Genomic DNA, 24,078 nt, shown 5'->3' with positions numbered 1-24,078 from the left:
AGAAAATTCTTACAGATAAAACAGAAGAGACACAAGCTGAGGGAAATAGATACAAAGCAGAAGTGTGAGCAGTGTGACTGTCATAGCTGTGCCAGAGGTTATTTTCTCAATTTGAATGACCAAAAAATAATAAATAATGAAAGGCCACTATGCATGCAGGCAAGACGTGTAATGAAGGTAAAGAGAAAAGCCTGGTGAAAGCAGGAGGAAAAGCAAAGTTTCAGGTTGGAAGGGATCTTTAAGAACTTCTAATTCCACCCCCTGATGTGGGCTGGGACATCTTCCACTGCTCCAGGGCGTTCCAAGCCCTATCCAACCCTGGACACTGCCAGGGATGTGGCTGCCACATCTTCTCTGGGCACCCTGTGCTCTCTTGACATGACAGCAGGAAGGGGGGGCTTTTCCATCTGAGAGCTTGGCAGCATGAATATTGGACTTTGACCAAGAAAAGACTTATTATTTATTAATACATCATCCAGCTCGCCTGGAACACATGCAGGTAATGAGGCTTTGGTAACTGGGTGTGATTGATACACTGGCAAGGCGAGGAGTTAATGATGATGCACATGGAGGTGTCCAGCCTCGGTATCAGAGAATCCCAGAATTGAGTTGAAAAGGACCTTAAACTTCATCCCATTCCACCCCTGCCATGGCAGGGACACCTTCCACTGTCCCAGGCTGATCTAAGACCCAGTGTCCAACCTGACCCTGGACATTTCCAGCAGCCACAGCTGCTCTGGGAACAATTCCTAATTCCCAATATCTCATCCATCCCTGCCCTCTGGCAGTTTGAAGCCATTCCCTGTGTCCAGTCACTCCAGGCCTCAGCAGAGTCCCTCTCCAACTTTCTTGTTGGTATCTGTGTCTGAACTGAGCATCTGTCCAAAGCATCCATTTCTCAAGGCCATAATTTTTCAGCCAGCCAAACAGAGATTGTTGAGGATTTCACACACCAATTTTACCTAAACAATTAGCAAATTCATTTTGCTCCATCAGAGTTAACAGAAACACTTCACTGGTGTAATCAGGGGAACTCTGACTCTTCAGAACATCATCTAAGTATATAAAAGCTTTCTTAAAGATACTTCCAGGGAGACTTAAATCTAAAACAGATCTTTAGAAACCAAGTCTTTTGTAAGAATATGGAAAACAGATCTAAAGCTTCAGTAAAACTTCTTGTTTCCTCATGTGGAGTATTTCATCACTGTCCACGCGTGTTTTAAAGCTGTTTATGACCCTCTGAAGCTTCAAGCACAACTGTGGAGAAAACATTTTCTAGAAACATTTAAAATTCTTGCCACATCTTCTTATATTCTACTTTTTTCTACAGATACGTTTTCTATGTTGAGTACACTAAATATTATATTGGTGACTGTGCCAATATATAACAAAAAACCACTACAGTAACATGTACAAAAAATATTTTTGAGTCAGTTATTTGAAAAATTAGTTCCTATTTATATCAAAGTCCAGAGCTCCTGATCCTGTATTTCTAGGAACATCTCTCAGGATATTTTTCTAAGTTTTACAAAATTTCTGAAGTGTCAATGAAATCATCATTCCTTGCAACAAAAACCACGCTGCTCATTTTAAAACTTGGTAGCTAAAAAATCTGCATTCTAAATTTATCTTTTATATGAGCCATAAATAGAACTATTTGCAAGTAAGAGCTAAGAGCATCTAATTAATAGATATTTTTCAGAGCACTAAAACAACTTCAGCATTAACTGAGTTTGGTGGCAGCCCATGCAATTTTAGCAGCTGAGCAGAATAATGTCCCATTTCAAGTCAGATGAAAAGCTCTTAAAGGCTATTAATGATAATTCAGTGAGAAATAGAAAAGCTCCGAAAATCACAATTAAAATGTCTCAGATGAAGACATGAAAATAAACCAGCGCTTCTTAAAATACAGAGTGATTTTTTTCATTTAATGGTGAGGATCTGTGGATGAAACTGAAAAATCTCTCTCCCAGCCCTGTGCCAGAGCCAGCACCCATCACATGGAATTCAAAAAGCCAAAATGTCCCATCCAGCAATAATAGGATTAAAGAAGAGGCTGCTGATGATACATTTGGGACTTATTATTCAGGGGGAAAGATTTCCAAAGTACTGTTAGATAGGTTTCAACAAGACCTGGATTTGATGAGTTGGGTGAACTGTGTTTCTGATGGAAAGGGGTGTAAGATAGTGTGTGAAGATCACAGAATTATGGAATGGTTTAGGTTGGAAGGGATCTTAAAGATCATCTAATTCCACCCCTGCCATGGCAGGGACACCTGCCACTGTCCCAGGCTGCTCCAGCCCCAGTGTCCAACCTGGCCTTGGGCACTGCCAGGGATGCAGGGATGGAATTCCATCCCAGCCCTGCCCACCCTGCCAGGGAACAATTCCTCATTGCCAGGACCCCATCCAGCCCTGCCCTCTGTCAGTCTGAAGCCATTCCCTGTGTGCTGTCCCTGCATCCCTTGTGAAAAGTCCCTCCCAAGAGACACAGTGTAAAACCACCTCTGTCCTTCAGAAATGCGTTTTCAGAAGCTGAGGGGAACTGAGGATTAAATAAACAAAGTAATTGCAATCTGAGCGAAAAAGAACACAGAGGAAGAGCTGTGGTAGTGCAAAATGAGATGGAAGAAACCTGGTGAAGGAAAGGCCATGAGTGATGAAAACCAGGCTGAAGCCTGTGGTGCCAGAGGGCTCTGCTGGTGGCTGGAGCAGGGGGAAGGTGTGGAACACAACAGCCAGCCAGGGAATCTGGGAATGGGACTTGGGAATCTGGGAAAGCCAGGGCTAACTGAGGCCATATTTTGCATAGCACTTCTCTGTTTGCAAATCCACAATTTTTTTGGAAGTTTGGGCCTCTATTCTCCTTTTCTTGGCCACCTTGTCATTCATTTAAACAAGGCCGGTGACTGTAAATGGTCCCTGGAACACTGGGGATTACAGATTTATGCTCACTGCCATGAAAATTCACAGTAAAATGACTTTGCTTTTCTTGTCTGACAGTGTCTCTCCAATACAAAGCTGACATCTTCAAAAAAAATTGAAAACTTTGTCCTTCTTAGGACACTTCATGACTCAAAGAACTTCCTCAACAGATTCTGTTTTCCTACCTTTCACTTTGGTTTGGTTTTTTTAGCAGCACTGACTGGCACTGATAATTATTGCTTCAGTTGTTCATGGAATAGTGGGAAAATTATTTAAAACAAAATTTAAATCAAGTTCCTCCTAATGAGAATCTAGTTTTAGCATCCTTCTCAAGCTTAGAAATTTCACTTTCAGCATCATCCCAATCCTATTTAGCTAGGATTTCAAAAAAGTTAATTCTGAGGATTTATCAAGCTTCCTTTTTAACAATGGTGGCTGCCAATTTTCATGATCCTACTGAACCTTAGGTTCCTCTGAACCTAAATTCTGGAGTCAGCTAAAAACACTGTTGGATTTCATTTTCAGTAAAATATTTGTGAATTAGAAGGAAGATAAGACAAGATATATATATATATATATATATATATATATATATATATATGTTTCACTGAAATTTCATTATTTTTAAGATCATGTCATTGTGCATTCTGAATATTTTTACTGACAGAAAATTTAACATTTTTTTCCTTTCACCTTAATTTCAATATCACATCCTACTGCTTTCTACCTCTACCTTGAGACTTTCATATTAAACTTTTTGCAACATTTTAACTCAGCTTCTTACTCAACCTTATGAATTTCTCTCCTTTTCACTAAGGAAAGAAACAGAGAATTAGGAGGGGAAAAAAGCAAAGCAATGCTTTGGGGCTCACAGACACCCAATGTAATGCTGACCTTTCTCAAGCAACCTAGAGCATCTTTAATTGATCCTCTGCAACGCACTAAAAGCCTTAAAGCCCCCTAAATTACAATATTTGGAGGGAAAATTTCTATGAATATATAAATAGAAATGCATTTTCTTTACTTGTGATTATATAATCATAATTTTGTGATGTGAAATTTGAATATTTTAAATTTTTTTTAAATATGAAGCTTTTGGCAGTTACTACACAGCAAATTCGCCAAGAGGTTGAACTGCCAGCTTTATTTCTTGACACCTTCAGGAATAAGATTTAACCTGATGACAAGAAAACATCTGAATCCCAGCTTACAAATCAGAAACACAACCAGGAAGTTTTGGATGAGGCCTTGGGAAACAATTACTTAAACACAATGTCCATATCTTCGCTTTTAAGACAAAATTTTTAGAACTAGAGCATTTGTCTGTGAACACTGAAGATTTCAGATGTTCACAATTCAAGAAAGTGACCCTTAGTTGCTAAATATCACAAGATTCCCAATAAAAATGCTGAGAGCTGGCGAGAATTGCATCTTCCAAGAAGCAGATGAGATGCATAGAGGCTGAATAAAAATTCTACAAAAGAGGAAAATAGTTTTATGAAGACCCAAGCCTGGAAGAGAAACGTATTTGAAACAGAATTTGGTCTGGTCTGGGTCCTAAAAGGTTACATTAAGGATGTGATGAAGGTGTGGAGAAAATAAGTAAATTTGAAGACAGCAAATAAGGGAGACCTTGCGGCTCTGCACAAGTCCCTGCCAGGAGGGGCTGAGGGAGCTGGAAGGGGCTGCAGAATCCCTGAGGGAGCTGGGAAGGGGTTGCAGAATCCCTGAGGGAGCTGGGAAGGGGCTGCAGAATCCCTGAGGAGCTGGAAGGGGCTGGAGAATCCCTGAGGAGCTGGAAGGGGCTGGAGAATCCCTGAGGGAGCTGGAAGGGGCTGGAGAATCCCTGAGGAGCTGGAAGGGGCTGAGGCTGGAGCAAAGGAGGCTCAGGGGCCCTTGTGGCTCTGCACAAGTCCCTGCCAGGAGGGCACAGCCGGGGGCTCGGGCTCTGCTCCAGGGAACAGGGACAGGAGCAGAGGGAGCGGCCTCAGGCTGGGCCAGGGCAGGCTCAGCTGGGACAGCAGCAGCAATTTGCCCATGGAAAGGGAGCTCAGGCCTTGCCAGGGGCTGCCCAGGGAGCTTTGCAGTGCCCATCCCTGCAGGTGTGCCCTGGAGGTGGCACTGAGTGCTCTGGGCTGGGGACAGGGTGCCCATGGGGCACAGCTGGCACTTGGCTGTTTTGGAGGTCCTGTCCAACCTCAGTGATTCTGTGATTCTGTGAGATTTCGCATTCACGCTGACTGAAAAGGATGTGGGCACCATTGCAGACAGAAAATTCACACAGAATGAGTTTAAAGTCAGTAATTTACATGCACATTTCACAGATTGTGCTTTAGCACAACATCTTTTTAGCACAACATCTTTTTCCAACATCTATTAAAAAGAATTTTTTTTTAAAGATGTTGCAGTTGTCAAATCTACAACCCACTTGCCCAACAAACAGCTTTGGAATTCCTAGTTCATTTTGAATGTCTGGATCTAAAGCTTCCCATTTTAAGTGAGAAAACCAAATTATCTCACAATGATGGAATGGTTGGGACTGCAAGGGACCTTAAAGCCCACGCAGTGCCACCCCTGCCATGGCAGGGACACCTCCCACTGTGCCAGGCTGCTCCCAGCCCCAATGTCCAGCCTGTTCTTGGACATTTCCAGCAATCCAGGGGCAGCCCCAGCTCCTCTGGGCACCCTGTGCCAGGGCCTCGCTGCCCTCACAGTAAAGATTCTATTATTTTGCTATAAAAAGACTTTTCCTTGGAAAATCCACTTTCAATTTCCTTTTTCTAGAAAGGTGGTACTGACAAGGAGGAGTTTTCTCACATCAGGTAAGTGGCACAACAACAATTCCTAATTGTGTGTTAAGCTTCCCTCTTCAAAACCATCAGAATTCTCACTGAGCACAGGCAGCAGGAACTCTCCAACAGCATCTTGAAAAACAAGATCCTCGTTCAGGGCTCTAAGCAGAGATTTAACAGCCTCTTAGGGACTCTCTTCTTTTAAAAATAATTCAACCTGGCCCATTAAAAAACTTTCTACTAAACTTGCCTCTTTTGGCATGAAGCAGCGGTGATTTGGTTGGCATTGTAAAGATTTACTATGCACTTTTCCTATCTTATTAGAACCAGTAATGGAATTCACTCTCTTGAATTGCTTTGGCTCTGAATGCACAGTGCCGAAGAGGATGACATCCAGAGGTTACATTCCTGTCTACCTTTCATTTCAGCTTTATAACTGGAGCAAGTAAATTTCCCTAAACCCCGTGGATTCTAAATCAAAGGAAAATGCATTTTTAATCTTGCTAGTATGAGAAACCCCAAGAATTCTGCAGTAATGTTATTAAAGTACTTGATTATTAAAAGAAATTTTAAAAAAGAAAATTAGGGAATTCTCAGAAACTTGAAGATAGTTTTTTTTTTTAAACAAAACTTGTTTTTTGTATAATTTATTAGTTTTGTTGCATGTTTATAAAACAAACTGTAAATAAATCATCCAGTGAATGCCATGCAGCCCAGGACCCTCCACAGAGCTGGATTTCTTGGCTGGGACAACCCAGCCTGACTCAAAGTTCACAGAAGTCAATGAAGAGACTCAGCACCATCGACAGGACAGAGCTGATCCCAAGCCAGGACAGGAAACTCAAAGGAAACATCAGAGCCACCCTGTTTGTTGCCTTGAATATTTGTTTGGTGTTTCAGAATTTACTGACTAAAGCTGCGTGGCAGAGAGCTGGCAGCCAGAGCCTTCTGCCAAGTTGTGTTATTTTGGTTGTATCAGATCTCCTGAAATAAACCCAAAAACTCCAGCGAGACTCTTGTGTTCGTGCCTCAGCCTCCTTGAACTCAGTCCATGCAAAGGCTCAGGATGAGCCTGGACTGGCAGAGCTGCTGCAGCCTTGGCCAGAAAGGCAAAACTGTGCTAAGAATGTGATGTGTCTGCTTCTCCTCACAATTCACATCCACTTCATACCTCTGCAGCCCAGTGGATCCATCTCTGAATGGCTCCAGCTTGGAAAAAAGAGGAAAATTCAACATGTTTAATGGTTTAATTGATGGACCTAACTTAGGTCCATCAATTATTAGCCTCTATTTCCCAATGTTACAGCTATGGAGAAAAATAAATGCCTCCACAGAGTATCTGAAAAATGTTGGTAAGACCTTGTCATTCTACAGACACCCTTTTCCTCTCCATTCACCATGACTCAAGCAAGGCTCCTAAGTTACATAGCTAAGCATAGACACATTCTAATGAAAGTCATGCTCCCTTTCCTCCCCCTTTCATTTTAACCTGATTTAAAAACCCAAAAACCCTGTCTTGGCTTAGAGCCGAAGACAGAACTCCCAAAGTTTGAGGTTTTTGAGTGGTCACCATTCTCCAGTGGTGTGGGAGTGGTCACCACTCATCATGAGAGGTTTATTTGCTCTCATTTAAGCACAAACTGAAGGTCTTGTCCATCAATCAACCAGACAGAAGCATCTTGGGCTCCACATCTCCTCAGGGCTGCTTTGCTGGCTAAAACACACCCAAAAATACACCCTTGGACCTAAAAAAAAAACTCCAAGGAGATGAGGAGGGACACAAAAAAAAGTGTCGACGAGGAGGGTTAACACAAACACTCCTGATTGTTTCTGTTGTTTATGAATCTCGACCTTCAGAAGAGCTCTGAAATGTGCCGTCTCCTAAAGATGTTCCCCGCCGATATGACACACGCTCGGCATTGTTTGGCTGCTCGCAGGCATTAATATCCCAGAGGTAACCCACCCTTCTCCTAACGGCTGCTGACAGGTCCAATGGCTGAGCAAAAATCAGTTGGAGGAAAGGGAAGTCTTGTCGGAAACGAGATTAATCTTGTAACGAGTGTTCAGCCCTGATAACCCATCTGTGCAGAGAACTGCTTTAACTGGAGAGCAATTAACCTTCACCTGACAAGCTCTGTCCAACCGTTATAAACAACATTAAAGGCACAGGACCCCCCTCATTTTTCCCCCTTGACGTAGACTAAACAATCGGACTCTGAATTCCATGAAAACAGCAGAGGTAACGATGCCTCGATGACAAATGGCGGGCAAATATTTTAAAAGGTAATGCCTGCATGGAAATAATGTGAAAAATGTCTCTGGCCACCACTTTAGTGAGCTGGTCTGATTAGTAAAAAGCAACAGTTTTGAGCACTTCCAAGGGAATAACTGACGCATGAGGAAAGCTGCTGTGAGTACGCCAAAGATTAACAATAATAAAAATTTATGTGAGCAGATAAGAGTTGACTAAACCACATCTGAGGAACATTGCTTTCAGGACAAAGCGTGCATTTCTCCAGCACCCCTGTGAGCCCAAAGCCAAGGGGCAACTTCCTGAAGCTTCTTCACTCACGGCCTTGGGAAAGCCGCTTGTCAAAATTAATCTCCGCCCTGCAGAACCCTCTGTAGTATCTGGGGTTTTGGGTCAGGTGCCCTCCTGTCCCACAGCCAAGGAATCTCCAAGGGATGCATTCACCATGGTGTCCGGAAAGGCCTGTGAATCCAGCCTCAGATTCCCAGCCTCAGAAAACCCAACCAGGCCCTCAGATGCCAGGTACAGAGCACAACACGGATTTAGCAACCTGAGGAGATACCTGAATGTGGGACTGCTCATCCCAGAGGAAAATGTGGGATGTAAATGAAGCCACGACAGCAAAGGACTTCTCAGTTCTGCAGGGAAAGGCCAAAATACCCATCTCATTCACAGTGGCAGAAACCTGGAATGACTCCAGCGGAATCACTGGCAAAACAACACAGAAATTTTGGGCTGAACTCCTGAATAACTTGAGTGAAAGCCTGGCCCCAGTCAAGTCATACTGCTGACTTCATTTTGGCCAATTTCACTCCAGGTTTCATAAATCCTCATTCATCCTGCTGCTCATGTGCCTGAAACAAATTACCCTGAAGTTACGATTAGCAGTGGAGGTTTTCTGTCTTTATTTCCTTTGCTCTTTTTTCCTTAGCAGAGGTTCAAACACACAGGTTAGTAATGTTTCTATTTCCCAGCACAGTGAGGTAAAATTTTTGTTTCAGTCATTTTGGATGAATATGTAGAGCACTGTGGATTGCAAAACATGGCCATGAATCTTCAAGACCTCCAGAACATGCTCTGAATTATTTGTTGGAGAAGTCCACCTCAAGTGCTACTGAAATGTGTATTTTAATGTCTATTTAATGGACTACTGAAATGTGTATTTTACTTGGAATGTACAGAAATGAGCAAAGGATTCAGGCAACAAGCAGTTTGAAGGAGGATTATTTTTCAGCTGACAAAATGACAGTGGATTTTGAAGCATCCTGATTCCCAATTATTATAAAATGCAGGGGTACTTTTCCTACCCCTGCAGAGAAAAATGCTGATATTTCATAGTCCAGGATAACTGCATTGGTTTGAAATTTATTACAGCAACAGACGCATTGTGCTGTGGCTTGAGTGTTTAAAAAGCATCAGGTAGAGCATTACCTTTATATGAAACAAGAAGGACTCAGATCTTTCCAGTGAATTAGATATTAACAGATAGGAAGTTCCTATTGAAAGCATTTCCTGTATTGGTAGTCCCTGATTTTGGCAGCTTATCTGGGTAGGAAATGAATGCAGGAAGTATCTGTCTACAGACCCTTTATCATCAAGGTAATTGCTGTGGCAGCATTTTGCTGTTTATCAAGGTAATAAACAGAGAGTCTAAAAAAAGATGTTTTTCAGCTCTGAAGAATGAAGCTTAAAAAAACCCTCCTGCAGTTATGCAAAACCTTCCACGTAGAATTAACGTGCTGCAATGAGGGATTTGTCAGTCAAAGCATTTCCAGTCTCCTGGGGGTTTTTTCTCCACTTGTGGCACCATATCTTGGTCTGCCACTCTGTCCCCCCTGTTAAATCAGGCAGGTACCTTTAAAGAGTCCCTGTCACTTCCCGAAAACCGGGATCCACCCCTTCCTGCAGGTATTTGCATAAAGCCAGTCCCTGTCATTGTTGGCAGCACGCACCTTTGACTAAGCAAGTCAGCTCCTCTCTGGGGGTGACGAGGTCACGCCAGCCTGGTGACACCACTTCCCACCCGCAAACACACAGCCCTGCACGGGGAACACATCACATCCCAGGCATGCCTTCCACTCACTGCTCCCAAAAAAACATTTCCTTGGCCACTCTGGGTCCCTCAGCCCAGCCCTTAAAAAAAATTTCATTATTACTCATCGTTCTTGTATAACTTTTAATGTTCGGTGACATTCTTGTGGCGACTGATTGTCAATTCATTCATTTTACTTTGAAACAAGATTGATTATAATTACCAGAAGAGGTAATTGCTGGTTCATACACAGCAATTATTTAAAACCATAATGAATTTTATTAATTAACCACTAATATCCCTTTCCTGAAAGAAATGTCCAGTCTTTCTCTGTGCATAGTAAAAATTGGTAACCCGGTGCCTAAAGACGCATTTCAAGGAGAAAGGTAATATTTGCAAGCCAAATCTCACCAGATTTCCTAAAATCTCTCTGTTCATAGTTATAAATTATTTACAGGATTATATAGTTTTTCTAAGCGAGCAGGAATAAATTGAGGGACACAGCATTCTCCAGCCTCAGACAGACTTGGTTATAAAATTCAAAACAACCCCTCCAACCACAAAGATACATCCATTCCTTAAGGAAAGGACTGATGTCTTTTTCATATAAGTGCTTCAAAGTTTTCCCATTTTTCTTGATGTTTTCAATGCAAAAATTTCTTCTGTAATACACAAATATATATTTAAAAAATAATATATAGATATGTATATCAAAGACAGCAGGGTGGCTGCATAATTACCTATCCAAAGAAATTAATTTTTCAAAGATAGTTATAATAAAAATCCCATTGCAGTCAATGAATTAGTTACCCTGACAAGGTTTGGCACTGTGATATTTTCTACTGTATCACCCTTATTTTGCTAAAATTCATAATACAAGTGATGCAAAACAAAATTTTCTTTTTTTAATTTTTTTCCCAATTTTCCAAGTAATTCTCTTGGCTTTATTTAGAAACTTGCATTACAAAGACTACTTCTTCCTGAGTAAACAGCATTATATATTTTTATTGAATTATAAAGCGTCGCTTGGAAAATAAATCTTTTTTTTGGCATTGACATTTTGCAAAACTGCTTCTGTGTTTATCTTCCAGCAAGTCATTCTCCAAGAGCACTTGTTTCTTTGAACATTATTTCTGAAAGGCCTTTTGTAACACGGGGAACTTGCTGAAAAACATTTTGTTAAGGGATAATGTAGTTCTTGTTCAGGAAAAACAAACAAACCAACAAGCTCAGACAGTCAAACATATGCATTTTCCAGCTGTTGTTCCTTGCCTGGGGACTTAATTCTAGAAAGCAAAATCCTTATATTTCACTTGGTTTTGGCATATGAAGACACAAACAAAATTGAGTTAAATGACTGCTGATTAAAAGCGAAAGAAAACAACACAAAAATCCCCCCAGAATAACTTCTGTTCATTTCTGCCTTGAAATTGCACATTTGTATTTGAGTCAGAAATAGTGCTTTACCTGGAAATAATTATAGCTCTGATTCTGCTGCCTTTATTGGGATAAAACTTTCATGAAATTGGTGGAAGTTTGGATTGAGGAGTGGAGGATCAGGGTAAGTGCTTTAAGGCTCTATTGCTGTCTCTGGTTCACCAGAGCACTAAGGTGTGCGCTCAGAAAATTTAAATGTTTAAATGTTCAACATCACCAAAGCCAACGGAAGGATTTACAAGCTTTGATAAAGTGAACAAAGTTAAATATATTAAAAAGTTAAACAAGTTAAATATGCCATTGGATCAGCTGCTAACTCAGATGAGGGGGGGAAAAAAAAGATAATGATCTTTACAATTGTTGTAATGCAAGGAACAAAAGTACAAATTACTGTGTCAGCTCTGCTGGACTCAGTGCAGATGCAATCCTCTAAACAAAGCCTTAAACATTTCCATATGCCAAGAACAGATTTATTTCTTAACTGTCTCCAGCTTTCAGAAGGATTTCAGTGACTACTTGGAGTTTCTAAAGAAAGTGAGAAAAAACTAATGGTATAGAGACAAGCACAGAATAAGATTCCTCAAAAAAAATTAATCCTGCCTCCTATATTCTGCTTTAATCAGTGCATCCTCACCCTCAAGCCTCAGAAACCACAAAGATTCTCCTGTCCTTTATCAAACACACAGACTTTTTCTCCCTGAAATCACAGATTCCATATGAACATCACTTCAGCAAATAATAACGAAGAGTGGATGTGAGCTTATTTAGGTGTAAGTTAAAGAAATATCCACAAGTATAAACAATAAATTATTATTAAGTCAAGTTACTGACAAGTTTTTTTAAGAATAAGCATAATGGCACTGGCAGGAGAAGAGAGAAACAGAGCAAGACTTGAACATGACAAGAATTAGAATTATAGTTGTATTTTTTCTATTTAATGGGAAAAAAACACCAAAATGACCTCCAGGATAACTATTTTTACTGCACCTCAAGGTAACTCAATTAATTTTTGCTCCATTCTATTTAAAAAAAAAGGCAAAACACAAACAAAAGACTGATGTCCAATTCAGATATGTTCTAAAATTGTATTTACAGTAATTAGTGTGACTAATAAATACAAATAACTGCATTTATTTTATAATGTTCAGCTTCAGTGCTCTGCACTGCTGTGCCACTGCAGTGCTGTCAGACGCCACCTGAGCCAGAGGGAAACCTGTCAGCACTGAAATCTTCACTCTAAGGAGACTTTTTCCACTTGAAAAACCACATTTCATCCTCCAAAATGCCAAAGAAACATAACAGAGAGCTCAGCTGAGTGTGCACCAGGTATTGGGATATGAAATATCAACCCAAAATTTTGGGTTTGGGGAGGCTCCTTCTTGCACCTTCCTCTGCACAGCTTCTTGCACTGACCTCTCCCCATCCAAGGGAGAGATCCCTGGCCTGGGCAAGGATGGTCCAGTGGGGAACTCAGATTAATATTATTTATCCATGTCAGAGCTTGGGAAAAAGCTGCTGCTTCATCCTCCTCTTCCTCCTCTTCAGGACAAACCTTCCACCACAGTGGGAAAAAGGAACAGGGGGCAACAGGAGGAGGGCATGGGGTGAGGAGAGAGTGATCCTCTGGGAAAACCATGCTCAGGATGTCAAATTCAGCACCCAAAAACTCACTCACAGCACCCAAAAATTCACAGGACCCAAAATCTTCCAGCACCCAAAATCTCACAGCACCCAAAATCTCACAGCACCCAAAAATTCACAGGACCCAAAATCTTCCAGCACCCAAAATCTCACAGCTCCCAAAATCTCACAGCACCCAAAATCTCACAGCAGCCAAAAATTCACAGGACCCAAAATCTTCCAGCACCCAAAATCTCACAGCTCCCAAAATCTCACAGCACCCAAAATCTCACAGCTGCCAAAAATTCACAGGACCCAAAATCTACCAGCACCCAAAATCTCACAGCTCCCAAAATCTCACAGCACCCAAAATCTCACAGCTGCCAAAAATTCACAGGACCCAAAATCTTCCAGCACCCAAAATCTCACAGCACCCACAATCTCATAGCCCCCAGAATGTCCCATCAGGGTTTGCCTGCCCAGAGCCCCAGTGACAGCAGCTGGGTTCCTGCTGAGCCCCCGTGTCCCACGGGTCCATCTGCAGGGTGGTGAGAGGGAAAGGATGAATCAGACAGCCTGACTGGAAGGTCACCTTTGCAGGTTCCGAGAAGTCTCAGCCCCGTTGTAAACAAATTCAGAAGGATTCCCATCCTAATTCTGAAATTTGGTGGTTCCACGGCTTCCCCGAAGAAGTCAGTGAATTCCCAGATGAGGCTCTCCACACTGGGAGAGCTGGGGCACCCACTGCCAGCAGACAACACAAGCCATTATATTCAATATTTATATGATTAAATATATATATGTGTGTAACAGTTTAGCAAAATCTAAACAAACACCTGCCTGGCCTTCAAAGGGAATGTCTTTATTTCAGAAACCCTTCAGTTAAAAGGCTTCTTTATCCACTCCCCATAGAAGAGGAATTGAAAATCTTTGGACCGTCTCAGCCTCATGTCAGAGCACATTTCCTGCACCTCGAATACAAAGCACCTGTCATTTCTTTCCAGTCATTTCACATTTTGCACTTGCAAAAATAAAATTTTAATTCTTGCTACAGTATGTAAGGCCTTCCCAGCAGCCTGGGCAGCAAAATCCTCAACATTTTGGGTTGTCTGAGATCTCCTGCAAGATTCACACTCCAGATGAGGACAGAGAATTGTACATTTTTCCATTTTGCTGAGTACATTGCATTACCAGGCTGTATAAAACAGCTCTCTAAGTGTAAGGTGGAGGTTAAATAACAACAATTAGGTATCATTTAACCATCTTCTAGCCTATTAAAATTCAGTCAGTATGAAACATAAAGGAAATAAATAATAGGAGTTACCTAAAGAGCAAACGGTGTCCTATCTTGTGGGTGCCATTATTTTTCAAAATAAATTTGTATCAATATTCTGATTAATAGAAGCAAACCCATCATTAAAACCTCAGTGCACAGCCCTCCTTTCAGCCCAAACTTGACTCCCTGAAACTCAAGATTTTCATTAGGTGCCTGTCATGTCCTGCGTGCTCTGAAATGCACGGCCAAAACCAAAGGGAATTCAGTTTCAGGAGGTACTGAGCATTTAACAGATGCTGGCCAGCAATGCAGAGGAGAGTAAGATCTATGTCTCTATTGATAGCCTCATGAAAACATCAGTTATTACAAAAACACAAAAACAAAAGGTTCATTTGACTTTTCAATCGCACTGCCCTCGGGCACCACTGTCAGCTTCCCAAAACTGTAACAAAAAGCATCAAATGATCTCTGAAATGTAAACACTGGAGCAGAATTTACTGAAAAATCCAACTGCAGCCCTTCTTATCCAACAGCCAGATATTCCATACCCCTCGTTAAATCTCTGAGATAATTAGAAAAGTACAGAAACAGACAATGCCACAACGAAAACAAATACCTCAGTCCTGAATCCGACAATACCTTGATCCCAAACCTGATAAAACAACACAGCAGAGTCCTCCCTATCCATGCTCTTTATGTAAAATTAGTTTCGCTATCAGAAATCACTTAATTGCCGTTACATTCTGCAATTAATCACAGCTATTGCTCTATTGGTAACTGCTGTCCAAAGAAACAAAAACTAGACAGACAGATTTACTCAACTTTCTAAGTGACACAGCCCAAAAAAACTCAGCAAAGCCATTCTTAAAAAAAAAAAAAACAACAACCCAAAGCCGACAAACCATGCTCTGAGATCAAATTATGCACCAGGAGGAGATTTTTATTGTCCAAAAAATTAAAACAATAAAAAAAGAACACGCCCGCGAGATCTTCCCACCACCATTAAAACAACATCCAGAAAAGTCCTGAGTTTAAAGTTAAGAGTTTCTAGAAAAGCACATAATTAACACCTGCATGAGAGAGAGAAACAAGAGCTGGTGCCTCTCCTTCCCATTTGTGTCCCCATCCGCAAGAGAAACATTTCAAAGTATCCAAAAGTTTAGTGCCCTTTAGGAGCCCGGTTTTTCCTTGCAGTGCACACCCTCTCCCCTCATGGCAGTCCACAAACACATCCAAGTCGTCCCAGGGATACCTACAAGAAATTTCAGAAGCTCTCACAAAAGGGCTTCGTCTATGCAATCCACACCACTGAACAGTGAATTTAAAAAACCCAATTTTTTTTCCGAGTTTGAAGTTTTTAAGCCTTGCGGATGGTTGGAGTAGGAAAAAGGAAATTTACTAGGCAGTACAAAGGAAATCTTGTTGTCCTCTATTGTGGCAGTGGGGGTGTTGCCCAATTCTAACTTATCTAGGTTGATAAAGGAAACCAAAGAACACGGCAGTGAGAAAAAAATTCCAACCAAAAAAAGGTACCCCCCTCCTTACCTTAATAGTGCTTGCCATAATGTGATCAAGATTATTGATCGCTAATAATTGCTAATAATAATTATTGCTTCGCTCTGACCAGAAAGAAGTTTTGATGAGGTTGTTTAGAGCGGATGAGATTGTGCTAACTCTGGGAAATGAAGTCAGCCAATGGCAGGAAGAGGTTTCTATTGGTCCTGGCCACCGCAGCTCGAAGAAACAGGATATTTGGGAGTGAAGAGATAAGAGTCCTAAAACAATGTTGTTTTTCTTGATGATATGTGACTGATTTTTTTTTTTTTAATTTTTGTTGCTTTTTTGGTGTTTTTTTTAAACAAAAAAGTCAATTGCCAGTGGCCGGCTGGGCAGGTGTGATGTGATGTGCAGTAAGTGTGACAGGCCACTTCGAGGCAGGATGCAGATGTCAGATGAAATGGGCCAAATTCAGCAGTGGTTTGATGCAGGCTGGTCCCTGGGGAATTGCTGATCCAGGGCCAAAGCCAGGCTGGGTATAAATGGGTGTAACTCCAAATATGTTAATGAGGCCTGGGCCTGCTTACACCACGTCTATATTTGTCCATTAACCTCATTCCTGCATTCCTGAGCTATTGACACTCTCCAGCCTATCTGATTGAGCACTTTTTTTTTTCTTTAGAGAACAAGCACATAGGTCGGGGACAATAATTTGATTTTGATGTCTCTTTCTTACTGAGGAGAGGAAGTCACCAAATGACAAAACTTCAAAAGCAGATGCCTGAATGCCATAAACAGTCTTAAATCTTCCATGTTTTTCCCTAAATTCACAGCTCTATCCATGAATGGAAATGAGATGGTTTCACTGGCAGGTCCCTTCCTGGTTAGAGTGTGATGGCCATTTTTTATTCAGTGTTATATTTTTATTTGTCCTTTCAGAGCACTTGGCAGTCATGGGGCACCCCAGAATTCCCAGCTGTGCAAACAAAACACTGTCCCTGTCCCTTTGTATAAGAGACCTGAACTTTAAAAAAAAAATATATGTCAGAAAGGCAAAGTGCTTCCACAGTACCAGCCAGGGTATTCCACTCAGGATCCAGTGCTGGCACAACCCTTTCACACTTAGGAGCCTCACAGTTTTCTATATTTTCATAAAATATACAATTCCTGGTGTCAAGAGATACTGAGCTTTCAGCCTGAAGAGAAAAGCTTAAAAATACAACCCGTTAAAATGGAAGGAAAAATCAGAACGAGTCAGAATTCATTAATTTTTTTTATAAAAAAATTTTTAAAAGCTGGTCCTGCTCTAACAGGTTTATAATTTCTCATTGCTTGCTATGACAACACCCAACCATGCACAGGTTGCCTGGAAGATAATTCCAGCCGTAGTAAGGTCCTGCCCCCTGACCAGGTACTCTGGTACAATAAAAAGAGCAAGAAATAGTGAATGGCTCATTGCAGCATTATTTAATGGAATGATGACCTCACCCTCTCCCAATGCCGCCTTCTCCCAACCTTAGGAAAAAAAAGGAAATGGGAGGTCTGTTCTGTAGCTGGTGATGAGTGCTGGCATTCAACACACAGTTTTTCCACACAAAGACAGCAGAAAGTCCCAGTTCATTTCTCCCCTCCTATGCCAACCCAAGAAAGGTGAAATGCGTTTTCCCAGAGGTGCACACAGAGTCCCTCACTGGTTTGTCCTCCAGGGCAGAGCAAAAGCTCATCCACCCTCCCCTGCTTGTGGGAATGGCCCTGCCAGATCCAGGAAATTCCCATTTCCACGTGTCTCATGGGGACCACAGAGCTGGGAATCCCTGGATGCAGCAGTGACAAACAGAACCACTAATGTGGGAAAGAGCTCCAAGATGGTCAAATCCAATCTTTGGGACTCAGGATCAACTCCCTGCACAAGATCAACTCAGTTTTAGAGTTCACTTTAAGGAGCTCTCCATTCTTCCACTGTAAAGAATATTTTTCGTGGCTTCAGAGCAATCTGGAGTCAGCACTGCTATACAATATTTTATATTCTCCATTAGTTGGTTCATGTAGAAATGCATGTTGCACTGCTGAATGTGCTCTTGCAGTCTGCTTCCACCAAATTACAGTGCTCCTGCAGAGTAGGTAACTTTCCTATTTTCATTATGAACAGTATGAAAAGAAAGCAATTTATAGTAATTGTATTTCATGGGGATGTTGATTTCCTCCCTTTTCATCTCCAAACAATGAGCAAGACAGCCAAAAGATTAGAACCTTTCTCTTGAAATTTCAAAGCATTGTATAATGTTTCAGTTGGGTGACTTCCACTCCAGTTAAGCCCCTGATATTTTGGTTTTTCCTCCAATATATCACGAGGTTGCAAGTATCAGTTCCAGCTCCCCAGTGGAGAGGATCTAACAAATTCATTCATAAGCAGTTTTTAGTAATGATTCTTCTCCATCCCACCTCCATATACACAAACCTCCTCTTGGTTTACACAAGGATTTTGGAAGCATAAGGAGCACTGCTGAGCTCTATTATTATTATATAAGTTTTACAGAGCCCACAGCCCAGTAAGGATTTTGCCATTTGAAGCTGGCACACATTCTGTGCCAAAGAATCCAGGGAAGTTTATTTGACTTTCAAACTAATACCCACAGGCAGATTTCTGAGTGCTTACGCTGAGGCCAATCCAATTGCAAGCAGAGCTTTGGTACTGTGAGGCAAGGAAAATATTGGGTTATCAAATCACCATCATCCAGTTGCAAAAGAAAAAGAGTACAAACACTCCAGTAATTTTTCTCTTTTCTGATTTTTTTAAGGTTAAACAGAAAGAAAAATATGCTTTTGTTATGTTAGGCAATTCTGCGTTGTTGTCTGAAACAACAGTCTGTGAGTTTGAACAACTTGGTCAACAAACAGAATAAAAACAGGACAAAAAATCCCACAAGTCACCTAATGCCCCCCTCTAATTTCTCTCTGAAGCTTGTCACCCTAAGTTGTCCTGCCTCCTTTCAGCTGTTGTCCTGCCTACTTTCAGCCTGCATCTGGGAACTGCAGAGCAGCAAAACTCCCCAGCATGTGTTAACACTGAACATGTGCTGAAGTGTCTTGATCAAAGCAGGCACTTGCACATGCTTTACAGTTACAGCTGAGCTTAAACTCTTTCCTGAACACCCTTAAACTCTGCTTGGAGTGCTTTCTACCTTTAGGACTCAAGAGTTCCCTCTTCAGAGAAGATCTTTCCAAACTGGAGTTGAAGGATCCAATCTATGCTGATCTAAGCCTGCTTAAACCAACAGGGCTCTGGACAGACCTGAAGATTGGGTTTGATCATGCAGGGAAAAAAAAAAAATCAGACTGAGTCCTAAATGAAGATTAAATTCCAAACAGAAAAGTTGTTTTGCTTGTTGTATCCTTTCTAGGATGTACTAGAAATATGCTCAGTATGTGTGTACTCACCTGAACACCTAAAATGCATTTTACACGGGTTCAGCTGAGAGTGACTTGTCACACGGGCATGGAGTGACAGGACACAGGGAATGGCTTCACACTGAGAGCAGGTTTAGATGGGATCTTGGAAATGAGGAATTGTTCCCTGGCAGGGTGGTCAGGGCTGGGATGGAATTCCCAGAGCAGCTGTGGCTGCCCCTGGATCCCTGGAAATATCCAAGGCCAGGTTGGACACTGGGCTTGGAGCAGTGGAAGTGGACAGTGGAAGGTGCCCCTGCCCACAAAAGAGGGTTGTAATCAGAAGATCTTTAAGATTTTTTCCAATCCAAACCATTCCAGGATTCTATGAAATATGAAGGAAATACATTGCAATATTCCTTGTGTAAATAGGTCTTTAATCCTTCTTGCTGTGTGGGAGGTAAAGGAAGAACTCTGCTCTGGGCTGACCAAGAGATTAGAGACACACTCTGCTATGGTAGTAAGGTGACCTTCATCCCTTGAACTGCTCAAAAAGCTCTGGGTATATCATTGGAAAACTAGAGATCCATTCATCTTTATGTTGTGCTTGGTATGAGTACATACAGTGTCTGCAGATGTGACTATTAAGAGAAAAGACAGCAGAAAAAAGAAGTGAGTTTTGTTCCTCTCACCAACCTTCCAGGTAAAAAGGAGACTCTTCTCTAGAAAGAACCAGGCTACAGATCAAAAAACTGGAGCACAATAAAAGAATTTGCACTGCAGTTTTTGGAAGCAGGTTTTTAAAAGTCCAAGCACATTTACTGCTACTTCATGGCACATGAAGACACATTTCTAGAGGTCTCAATCCTCTCAAAAGAATTCAGCATTTTGCCAAAATGCAGCTCCAGTTTGGCCATGCCCAGTTTGGTGTGTGAGAGTTAAGTACACTCTTACCTTCAGCTGGATTGCCTCCCTTTAATTCCCAGTTTTCTGATGAAAATATCAGTGAATCTGCCCACAGAGGGGTAAAATCTCCCCTCAGCACAAAGAAAGGTCTCACAGTCAGGCTTTTAACAGTGAAACAAACACGTGCCCAGGAGAGAAAGGAATTCCAGTATGGGGCTGCAGGGCCAGCAGCTCTGGGGTGATGGGCTCTGCTCCCCAGACCCCCTGGAACCCTGACCCTGGGAATGCTGTGCCCTTGGGGCTGCTGCAGGAACTTATTCCTTCCATGCCTGAGTGGCTCTGATGCAGCACCAGGTCTGAGGGACCAGGACAAAATCCTGGGAAAAAAGGGATCCAGCTCCGTGGTGGTGTTCACAGGGGTCCCAGGATGAGGGAAGAGATGAGAACCTTGACTCCATATTTCAGAAGGCTGATTTATTATTTTATTATTCATCTTATATTAAAAGAAAATTATATGTATTATATCAAAATATATAGATAATATAAAACTATATATTATATTATATTATATTATATTATATTATATTATATTATATTATATTATATTATATTATATTATATTATATTATATTATATTATATTATATTATATTATATTGATACTAAAGAATAGAAGAAAGGATTTCATCAGAATGCTTGAAAGGAATAGAAAAGGAATGATAATAAAAACTTGTGACTGACCAGAGAGTCTGAGACAGCTGGACTGTGATTGGTCATTAATTAAAAACATCCACATGAGACCAATCAAAGTTGCACCTGTTGCATTCCACAGCAGCACATAATTATTGTTTACATTTTGTTTCTGAGGCTTCTCAGGAGAAAAAGCCTAGCAAAAGTATTTTTCAGAAAATATGTCTGTGACACAGCTTTGGGATGGGCTCACACCCACTGCCCCATGGTTGGAAATGTGGAGTTCAGCTCCAGGAGCCAGGCACTTGCATTCCCAAAATCCAAACACCGCATGGACACCAGCAGCCCATAAAGGCACATAATTAAAATAATTATCACTGCCTGATCACAGGGGTGACACAACTTGCATCCCACAAAGAGCATCCTCTCCTCCAGCACTGCTTCCAAGCTTTTGTGCCTCTCAATTCCCCCGCTGCCAGCAGAGAGGAGGAGCAGGGAATGTCCCCACGGCTTTCCCTGTTCCCTGCCCTGTGGGCAGCCCTGTGGTCACTAGATGGTGCTCCCTGCCCCTGGAAAGGAACTTCCTCCACTCCAGGCAACGAGCAGCTCTTTCCCAGGTCAGCACTGATGCCTTTCAGTACAGAGAATACTTTAAAAAAGGATTTTTCCTGCTGCCCTGGCACCCCAATCGCTCTGCGCCCTGCACTCAGGGCTGCTTGTCCTTAGTGCATTCCCACTTTTGCTTCCCTTCCTTTTGCTGCCCCAAACCATGTGAGCCATCAATCCCTCCATGACTTTTCCCCCATCCCCACCTTCCTTCCTCTCACAATGAATTCACTCACTGGCAGAACTGAAAACATGAGAGAGAACCTGATTTGGGGACAGCTTTTTTATTTAACATTACTTCATGAAATAACGGCAGTTAACAATGGGCTGTTTCCTCATGGAAAATGCTTTACAGAAAAGAAACCCTGGAAGTTTTCAGAGTGAAAATCAAAGTACTTCATTAACCAACTCCTTATCTGTGACCCAAGCTACCTAAAATTTTACCAGGGAAAATATTTTTGGTGGCTACAGCACTGTTTTCCCACCTTTACTGGAGACCAGCTTTAGTGGCTACATGAAACAAACACCACAGAGCTGGGAAATAATAATAATAATAATAATAATAATAATAATAATAATAATAATAATAATAATAATAATAATAATAATAATAACAACAACAACAATAACGAATAAAAGAATTTTGATAATAAATTGATCATATTTTTATAATAAATAAAAAATTAATTAAAAATATATAATAATAAATAATAAACAGAAGCTCTCTTTAGATGACACTGGAATTATTTTCAACAATCAATTCATGTCCTTAATAAGAGGGAAGTGCTGACACTCATTGCAGATAGGGAATTGAATTCCTCTCTGCTGAAGTGGGATTCACTTCAGCAGAGTTGAAGGATTTTAAGTGCAGGTGTCAGAACTACCCTAGTTCTTCAAGATTTCTGCAATTCCCAACACAACCACCTTCATAGTTTTGTTCAATCGCACCTACAACTGCTACTTGAAAAAGATGAGATGAATTTCAACCTTTAAAGTATTTCTCTTCTCTTCCCTACAAAGGGAACATCTGCTATTCCCAGCTTTTGGATAACTCTGCTTATATGAAATGAATCCCATCTAAATTTTCCTTCCTTTCTTCCTTAATTTCCCACCTCTGAAATATCAAGTTGTACCACCAAATGCCAAAGGAGTGCTGTGTGGATTGATTAATTAATTGATAAATTAGAGTGCACTGAAAATTTTCAGCTCCAAGTTGCCACTGATATGAAAACCTTTATATTTGATGAAAACCTTTATGAAATATGAAATATATATGAAAACCTTTATGTTTGATGCTAATTTAAAGCTGGTAAAGTGACAAAGATAACACAGGACACACAAAAAAAAAAACCCAAAACAAGACAAAACACCAAAACCAAAATACTTTTTCAAAAAGCAACTTCTCTGCATGGAAAAAAGAAGCAACCTCTAGGGCAAAGGCCAACATTTTTCCTCACTTTCTTCCAAATGTTTTAGGTAATTTTAACTGAACTACACAATGGTTTGAAGTGGTTATTTGTCAGTGTCCTTCAAAGTCCTCCCATCCCTGGATTGATGGCCACTTCACACAGCAAAAATGTCTGGAATATTGGATTTCTACCCCGTATTAGTGAGGCTGCTCCAAGATTTTCATCAAGAATGGAACCTATTAAAGTGTCTCTCACACTCTGCTGTTTGGGACTCTCCTGATATTGTACTTCTTTGTTAGTGGCTGTGAACAAGAAACAGATGTGGAATATCTGTGTTTGAAACTCAGTGACCCCGAAAGACCAGGGCTAATCCAGATCATTTTTTAAAACTGAAATCTGCCACTCTTGGAGCACCTTGAGGTCCATGCCCACACTCAGCAGACACAAACAGAAACCCTCAGGATGTGAAATACTAATCATGAATTCAATTGTAATTTGAATATTTGAAAAACAGAAAAAAAAAACCTGATTTCCCATCAATCTTTTTCCTCAGTGTCAATTAGACTTTTTCCACTTAGACAGCTGTCCTCCACCAAAGGGAAATTCTCTGTTTTGTCACAAGATTCAATAAACTCATTAGAAATTAAGCATTTTGGAAGATGTTACATCTTCTAGGAATATTCCCAAGACCAGGGTGTGTGATCCAAAAAGTAAAATAAAATTCACACATTTCTGAAACTGTCTGATATTTCTGCCTCTTGCTAAGACCTACTAATACCATATGCCTGTGAGGTAAAAAAAAGTTTAAAATTCACTTTTAACTAACACTGCTTAGCTACATGGTTTTATAATAGTTACAAAATTAAATTAAAAATACTGATCACATTGGATCTGTAAGGCCTGGTGTCAAATACCAAGTATTCCAAACACACAAGAAATTCCACTTTAAGTCCTACCTGATCTGATTTCTGCATTCTCAAACCTCAGTACGTCTAGAGAAAGACATTTCCAACAGCATAGAAGAAAATGAGATTATTATCTTTAAAGTAATAGAGTGAAATCAAAGGACTTGGCAACAATAAACCAAAATATTTTCTCCTGGGGACTATTAATTTACTTTAATGGATAAAAACTATGCGCATTTAGAAAAAGAACACTGAATATAGTTAATTGCCAAGTTAAATCTAACTCAGAGTTTTACAGACCTGGGATTTGTCACGATCATCACAATCTTTTTACCTGTATCTAAAG

General features: G+C 40.9%; 1 protein-coding gene across 5 annotated transcripts in view; it reads right to left on the bottom strand.

The window, feature by feature from the left end:
- The window catches only part of ERG (ETS transcription factor ERG), a 149,081-nt gene that overhangs the window by 48,568 nt on the left and 76,435 nt on the right, over nucleotides 1–24,078 (bottom strand). Inside the window, exon 1 of one of the 5 annotated variants that reach the window (XM_059493845.1) lies at nucleotides 15,879–16,172. The exons of 3 other annotated variants lie outside the window; for them this stretch is intronic. In XM_059493845.1, coding sequence (XP_059349828.1) covers nucleotides 15,879–15,896 — 18 coding nt within the window. In that variant the 5' untranslated portion in view covers nucleotides 15,897–16,172. Of the gene's footprint in view, nucleotides 1–15,878; nucleotides 16,173–24,078 lie in introns of those variants that run through there. One more of the 5 variants, XM_059493844.1, reaches the window with a different exon arrangement.

This window comes from Ammospiza nelsoni, chromosome 2 (assembly GCF_027579445.1).
Source record: "Ammospiza nelsoni isolate bAmmNel1 chromosome 2, bAmmNel1.pri, whole genome shotgun sequence".
Lineage (NCBI taxonomy): Eukaryota > Metazoa > Chordata > Aves > Passeriformes > Passerellidae > Ammospiza > Ammospiza nelsoni.
The sequence above is the reverse complement of the archived record's forward strand: the minus strand, read 5'-3'. Positions and strand labels throughout refer to the sequence as shown.